This window comes from Camellia sinensis, chromosome 4 (genome assembly GCF_055761805.1).
Source record: "Camellia sinensis isolate YWXY chromosome 4, ASM5576180v1, whole genome shotgun sequence".
In the NCBI taxonomy this organism is placed as follows: Eukaryota; Viridiplantae; Streptophyta; class Magnoliopsida; order Ericales; family Theaceae; genus Camellia; species Camellia sinensis.
The window spans coordinates 167,404,210-167,412,452 of record NC_138964.1 but is presented as its reverse complement, the minus strand read 5'-3'; the positions used below and the strand labels follow the sequence as shown (position 1 = coordinate 167,412,452).

At 30.8% G+C, this 8,243-nt stretch overlaps 1 protein-coding gene across 1 annotated transcript; it reads right to left on the bottom strand.

Annotated features, from left to right (window-relative positions):
- Window positions 1-5,163: 5,163 nt before the first annotated feature.
- Window positions 5,164-6,827, bottom strand: LOC114314267 (protein DOWNSTREAM OF FLC). The gene is made up of 2 exons (XM_028260738.2): window positions 6,456-6,827; window positions 5,164-5,673 (listed from the first exon to the last, which is right to left on the bottom strand). The coding sequence occupies exons 1-2, from the start codon at window positions 6,607-6,609 to the stop codon at window positions 5,348-5,350; spliced, it is 480 nt and encodes a 159-aa protein (XP_028116539.2). The 5' UTR covers window positions 6,610-6,827; the 3' UTR covers window positions 5,164-5,347.
- Between the last annotated feature and the right edge of the window lie 1,416 nt (window positions 6,828-8,243).

The window sequence follows — 8,243 nt, the reverse complement described above, 5'->3', positions numbered from 1 at the left end:
TAGGGAGGAATCTGTATTTTCACCAAATCTCGAGGGGGGTGTTTGTAATTTGCCCAAAAATTTTAGTTGGCTTTTTAGAGTTGAGATTTTTTTTAGTTGGCATTAAAAAGTTTGTTTGGGTTGATTATTTTAGTTTTTTTTTTAAAAACTTTTATTAGAGAAAAAGTGAAATGATTATGATTTAAATATGACATTTCGTTTTATTAACTTTTTAACTTTATTTTATCTTTTAATAACTAATTTAGTCTCAACCCAACCTAATTCACATAGCCAAACCAAGCCTACATATATATATATATATATGTATATTTATATTATATACTAAGGGGTTGTTTGTGATATTCTAAATAAGTGTACTTTTTAACTTTTTATAAAAAAATGTGTAGAAAAGTAGAGAGGAGATGTTAATTGATGTGACCCAAAAAAAATAAAAAGATAAAAAAATATGGACTTATTTAGTCTTCTCAAACATGGCCTAAACCTATATATATATATATATATATATATTTGTATTATATACTACACTTACCATACTATAAATCAAAGCTCATGTGGTGTCTTGAGCCCTTTACTTTTCCGTAGGTCAAATATTCTTCATTATTTTTTGAAAATTCACTCACAATTTGATAATTGAAGTGGTTTTTCTTCGGCCCAAAATCGAAATGGAGTGTACTCTTGGGCCTCCATGGGCTCATCCCGGAGCTCATATTAATGATTCGAATCGTTTAATGTGTAATACTCGTCAATCACTTTATCTCTACAAAAAATCATATTAATCAGATATTGATAAACATTTAATCAAATGAATTTTGTGTCAACGGTAGGTACGATTTTAAAAATAAATTATTGACACAAATATGATATGATCAAATGGATATTAATATCTGATCACCCTGATTTTTTACAGGGATAAAGTATTCAATGAGCCTACACATTGAACGATTTGAATTATCAAGACAGACCCAAAATACGTGGACCGTTCAATTGGAATACTCAACTGAGACACTCCAGACTCTTTCATAATCACTTTGAAGTTAATTCAATAAATAATAATTATGAGGGTCCTTGCATTTTATCTCTTATATCATTTTAGTCCACATAATTTTAATTAGCTTAATTTTGATAAATTTTATATCAATTTAGTCTAATTGATAATACTGATTAAGGTTTTTAAAGAAAAATTATCACTAAGTTAGTTGAGGTTAACTCATTGAGTTGAATAGGTTTATAATTTTGTATATAAAAGCATAACATATGCCACTTATGTACACATTTTTCATCAAAAAACACTAATAATTGTAATCAATTAAACCAAATTAAGACAAAATTATAAATTCAAAGTCAAGTTTGAATGAATTGAAATTACAGGAATCAAAATGGCAGAAAGAAAAACATATAGGGACTACATATAATACTGTTTATTTATACAAAATCAATAATTTTAGGGGCAAAAATAATTATATTAAGTTTTTTCACTAATTGTTAATAATTGTTGCTTGAATTTTTAATTTTTATTTATACGCAAATATATATATTACTCTTTTCCTAAATAATATAATTAGGGAGTTGACTCATTAGGAGTAGAAGATAATATATAAAATGTGATGATAGTGATATTATGCACATGGACAATGACAAAAAAATGTTAATTGCGGATACCAAACACAAATTACACAATCCAATTGAGGAACCCTACCTGATAAACTTTTTCTAATGGTAGGATATGCTTCGAGGAATGCTTTCCTTCTTGATGCAATTTTATTATCCAAATCTGTTCCCCCAACAGCCAAACAAAAAATTACATCACAATGAAACTTAGGTTTCATTTGAGATTATTTTAATTGGTTATTTTAATTTTTAATTATTTTAATAGATTAAAATATTTGTGTTTAGAAAGATGATTAGATTTTTTTATAATTGAATGTAATGTTTGTTAGAAAAAATAAAATAATTATGAATTTGATATAACATTTTATTTTGTTAATTATTTTAATTTATTTTATCATTTAGTGTTATTTTAATTCAAAAAAATCTCTTCCTAAACACTCCTAATTATGGCATTTAAATGCATTAAAAACTTCCAGAGAGAGAATGTCAGTGTTTAATATGTACATTGAATTTTATTAATAAAGCTTTCTTTTCGCTAATTCAAAGAAAAAAAAAAAAAAAAAAAAAAAAAAAAGGGGAGAGAGGAACCATGGACAGCTTCATCTGATTGCGATACATCATCATCTGAGCTTTCTCTCCCATTTCCCTTGGACCCAAAAATCTTCGGAATGACAGACTATAATCCCAAAAATATATCAATAACTCAACATATTTGTTGATTTACATTAATGGGAAGAAATAAATAAATAATAAATCGGCTTGATTAAAAAAAAAAAAAAAAATTAAACGATGATAAACGATACCTTTTTTTTCTTTTCATTCTTGACAGAATTATCCGGAGTAGTTGGTGGTGTGATGATGATAGCCGCTTTAGTCATATCGGCTTTATCATCTGATTTTGAACCCCATATCGAAGAAGACATTCATTCATTCATTTAAGATGCAAACTAGCCAAAGAAACATTACACCATATTGGAATTACATACAAACATGTATTATTCAATTCAATCAATCTTGAAATATGGATCACACCCTGTTGGGGGGTTGCCCTACTCAAATTTGCACTTTTGTGACCTGCAAGAAACATGAAAGAAGAACAAAGAAAGTCTAGATTTGATGATCTTTTCATGCGATGGGATGTATTTTCTTTAACTTTTTTTTCCCCTCAATAACCCTTTTTCATTTAACCCTTTTTTATTTTTATTTTTTTATTTCTGTTTTTTTTTTCTTCTCTAATTTCGTGTTGAAGGAGACCAGGATTTGTAGCCACATCTTTCGGAGAGTACACATTAAGGTTGAAACCGTTAGTGAATAGTTCAGCTTGGACTGTCCTTAATAACCCATAAAAATTATTTTATTTATTGCTCAAATCTTAAAATGTATTTCTTACATTTGAAATAATCACTTTTTATCTTTTTATAAAAAGATGTAAAATATAATAGAAAAATAATGTGACCTAAATAAAAGTTGATGTGATTCATATAAAATAAAAAAAATAAATATATGCTATTCTAACACATCCTAAATAAGACCTTAGTAAATACACTATTAATTTAGTGGAGAAATCTATGATGTGCACACCAAAAAAGTACAACGTAAGAAATTCTGATTTTTTTATGATGAAATTTATGAATGTTTGTTATGTATATATACTATATATTAAATAAAATGGAATTTTTAACTCCAAGCCTTGTGGGAGCTCCAATCTCCCAATCTAAATTTTCTGATTTTTTAATTTAAAAAAAAAAATCTTAGCATTTATTAACTTCTCCCAACTCCCAAGTCTTACCATCATAATAACATTTTAATGCATTAAAAACAAGCATAAAAAATTTTTTTTGAAATCCAACACATATGAATTCCTTGAAAAGTCCCAACACATATGATTATTATCCCTCATAATAACATTTTAATGCATTAAGAACAAGCATAAAAAAATTTTCTTGAAAAGTCCAACACATATGATTATTATCAAAATATTAAAATTTAATATAATATAATAATAATAAAAAAGACATTAAAGTTCAACACATATGATTATTATCAAAATATTAAACTTTAATATAATATAAAAAAGGAAAACAAGAAAACATTTAAAAAAAAAAATTAAAAATCACAATTCACATATATAGATAATTGTAAACGCAATCCGTGCATAGCACGGGTGATATGCTAGTTTATGTTATGGAGAAGGATTTATGCTTTCGATATGATAAGCATGTGTCATTGATAGAGGATATCAAAAATAGAGAGTTAGGATCAATTAACGATTTGTTTGAGAAGTTCTTTTTATGAATCGGGTAACAAACTTAGATTAAAATTTTTAAAAAATTACATAGAAATTATAATTAAAAGTTGAGGATTAATCATAACACATATGATTATTATCCCTCATAATAACATTTTAATGCATTAAAAACAAACATAAAAAATTTTTCTTGAAAAGTCCAACACATATGATTATTATCAAAATATTAAACTTTAATATAATATAATAATAATAAAAAAGACATTTAGGCCAAGTTTGGCAACTTTTAAAAAATCTAAAAAGTCAAAAAGTCACTATCCTATTTAAATCACATCATCTTATTTAAGTCACATCACTTCTCTAACACATCACTTCAAACTCAATCCAAACCTAACCCATATTTCATAAAAAGTCAAAAAGTGTACTTATTTAGTTTTTCCAAACTTGGTCTTAAGTCCTTGAAAAGTCCAACACATATGATTATTATCAAAATATTAAACTTTAATATAATATAAAAAAGGAAAAAAAGAAGACATTTAAAAAAAAAAATTAAAAATCACAATTCATATATATAGATAATTGTAAACGCAATCCGAACATAGCACGGGTGATATGCTAGTTGACATTTTATGGTAAAGTTAGGAATATTAAACTTATAATGTGTATCCTGATGCTCAGCCTTAACGGGCTCGACCTGGATTGAGCATGCCAAAGTACCGCGTGTGGTTTCGGCCCACAGTGATTCCTTGAGCAGGTTGGGCTCAGTCAGCCGTTGGGCCCATGTTGATGTGGCTGAGTGTGTTCGGCCCACGTCTTCACCCTAGGTGTATTTGACCCATTCTACTAGACTAGTTGGGTTCAGCCTATGTCTATGACCCTAAGCTGGTTTGGACCCAAAAGGGAAGCTCCGCCCAGTCTTGGCCTTGCTGTGGTGGTTATATTGACCCCGACACCTCTACCTACAATTAGGTGTCTTGAGGTTCCCGAGAATTTTTTGGCAGGTAGGTGACATGTGGTACCTTTCTCTTCTTTCATTGGTTGAGAAAATGAGGGCTATATTTATGCGTTGGGTGATGGCAGACAACATGAGAAGCCATGGTATTTGTAATTGGTTGAAGGCACAATGTGGCATGCCACATGATACCCCGTCTGCACCCAAGAATTTTTCGAGGTTCCCATTCATCTAATCTGAATATGAAACTGAAACTATTGGAATAAATGAGGTTGATTTATTACTGTATATTAAAAATTCGAAGGCCTTCTCCTCAGGAGGAGAGGTTATTGAAATGATCAAATCTACAATTTCGTGACTTTTAATTCCTCAACTTATATTGCATTATCAGTAGTAGAGATAATTGAAATGAACAATAACAAGCTTCGTTTTTAAAAAACCACAATTAATTAAACACAGATACAATACCATCATCAAGTAGCTGTCACCATTCAGACTAAATGTTTTGGGAAAAAAAAACAACAACAACAACAATCATCCTAATCATCGGTTTCCTGATATTTCTGGAGCAGCTGGGTGCATCCTGACATGGGCTCATTCCTGAAGAATCCAATGGCATTTGCAAAGCGGGTGTCTGAATTGATACCGTTGTAGCGGGTGAGGATAACACGAGAGCGGTCACGCCCGGGGTCTGCTTCAGCACAATCAGACTCTGGGCTGCTAACAAGCACTGAATCACAAAGATCGTCCCCACGGTCACCGGTGACCATGATATTATATGTTCCGGTTGAGTCAGTCACCCCCTCAATGCTGTATTTAAGCTGCAAAGTTTCCCTGTCCTTGCACTCAATTCTTACCCTGGCACCTAGAAAGCACAATACCATATGGTCAATCAATATATCTTTGAATAACCAATAACTCTAAAGTACACAAAGGAACGTTTGAAGGAAAATTTAAAAGGTTTTTTAAGGTATGAATGGTGGGCAAAGTCCCTCAACACAAAGCACACATAGCAACTCATTGGGAAGAAGGCAAAATACAGGGCGATTTTTCTTACTGCACAAATGCTTTTCTTAGACAAAGCACCCCCTTTGTAATAAATAAATAAGTAAACAAGACAAAGCACCCCCTCTCAAAAATTCATCTGCAAAAATTTGGATTTTTTTTTTTTTTTTTTTTCCGTGTCTGCCTCTATCATGATGGACCAACAAATAGTAATTTCATCTTCCATTTTTTAGAAATATAAAAGAAATAACACTGCACAATTGGATTAGGATAGGCACATTATAATAGTAAAACGAAAATATGGAAAGATTATTAGGAAGGTGCTACATGACTCCAAACAGAGCCTACCTAGAACAGGATAATATGATATAGAAGCCTTTAATTATGCTCCCAATCTCGGCGTAATCTTATTTTCCAGAAATCAGATGGAATTAGATCCTTGACCCGAGGTAACAATATCAGTCCTCCAATACACTACTATACACTACTTCCTCCCTAATTCTGTCCTGAACCCAAACCCAAAAAAAGTTGTTGAGCCTCAAATTTAACAAAAAACAATGGCGTGAAATGAATGACAAATAACCGAAGGATAACATTTGTTGGCACATAACATATGTCAGTTATTGTTGGTTGGGGGTGTACCAGGGATGCCAGGGGTGGCGTCAGTCTCAAAACCAGCACGACAAGTGTCACAGTAGACGCGGCCTCGGACTAGAAGTGGGTTCCCAAAGTAGCGAGCGCTGACAAGCGCTGGGAGCACACAAATGGCCAACAACAACACTATCAGTCTATCCATTGTTTGGGTAAATAAATTCTTCTTTCTTTTATAAGACTGAGATTGGAGTGAGAGAGACAAAGGATAAGTAACTATGTATAGGAGAGAAATGAACTCATATTAATGGCGCAAGAGAGTCCTACAGAGAAGATGATGGTGGGTGCGTAGGGTGGCCCGGCCTCACATAATAGCAGTGATCAAATGCTATCATCATTAGGACCATTGGCAAAATGATTCTACAGCACAAATTTGTTTGTCGTGTGAGGTTTTGAATTCAAATTTTACATTATGTTTGGATAGGATAATTTGTTAGGAAATGACCAAAAAAAAAAAATGAGTAGTAAAACTCTTCTTTTAATGTTTGGTTCATAATAAGTTGGGTAAGAAAAAGTGGAAGGATGCAAAATGGTTAGAAAGTGAACTCCGTTATTAAGCCAATTTGATTTCTCACAAAAATTCTAAAATTTGATGAAAAATAAATTGATTTGTTATAAAATATTATAATACCAATGTTGTCCCTTCAAATACAAAGAAATGAAAATAAATTTCATTTATGTGCCTTTCTCACGTGATTTGCTTTATTATTCATCCAAGCATGATAGTGAAAAAATAAAATGTCCTAATAGGTCCTAATAGTTAGACTTAATTCCTCTATTGAGAATAAGTTTTAGTAAAATCTTTGTTAAAAATAATTTTTTGTGATGATTTTTTAGTATATGTTTTTAAAAATTGACAATTAGTGACTGTAACGCCTCCAAAATAAAATACAAATAATCCATTACATAAGATTTATAAACATAATAAAATAATATACTTCATTCATTAGAGTTTCTATTACAAAAAGATACTACATGTATTATACATTTACAAACATTCATTTTGAATTTACAGCATGTAATATAAGTTGATAACAACAAAATAAATGCCCTATGGGCTTATATCTTTCCAAGATATCACTTGGTTACAACAAATATAGAGTCTTAAACTCTATACATGTAAAGCCCTTGGCTGGAATGAACATTTAAATATAACATAACAAAAATAGAATCTTCAGCCCTAGTCTATGTCCTTGGAGATGACATGTCACCAGTACCTGAAAATGGTTTCTCAAGTACGGTGAGCCAAAACCCAGTAGAGATAAACTAACACAATATATGAGGTTTAACTAAGATATAAGTGTCAGATAAAAGTTCAATATTCATAACCAACTTATATTCTTCCCATGATCATTCAATGTAGATAACCATACCTCAATCCATTGTCATTCATTCATTTCAAGTTAATCTATTAACCAAATTCATTATTATCTAATTAGCCAAAATGAGACTACAACTCAATGGTTCACAATTCAATTCATTCATCACTCCAACACTTCTATTTTGCCATTTTAGGAAATTCTCATCCGAGGGAATCGGCATCCATATATATACACAAGATTTCAGGACTTTCACCCTGGACACTCCGGCCAACTTAATTTTAAATGGAGTCCATCCCCTATCTCCTCCCAAATAATAGAGTATATCTAATTTCTCATCTCAAACAATTATACATATACAATGTATTAACACAATGTCATATACAATGACTATGCACAACACATATTCAATGTTTCAATCATACCGTCATATTCAATAACATAATTTAAACGACAGGTT

Bases quoted from the DNA above. Each gene is read 5' to 3' on its own strand.
- LOC114314267 (XM_028260738.2), bottom strand. From the start codon at position 6,609: ATGGATAGACTGATAGTGTTGTTGTTGGCCATTTGTGTGCTCCCAGCG. The intron at 5,674-6,455 runs GTACACCCCCAA...TGTGCTTTCTAG, and splicing joins CGCCACCCCTGGCATCCCTG to GTGCCAGGGTAAGAATTGAG.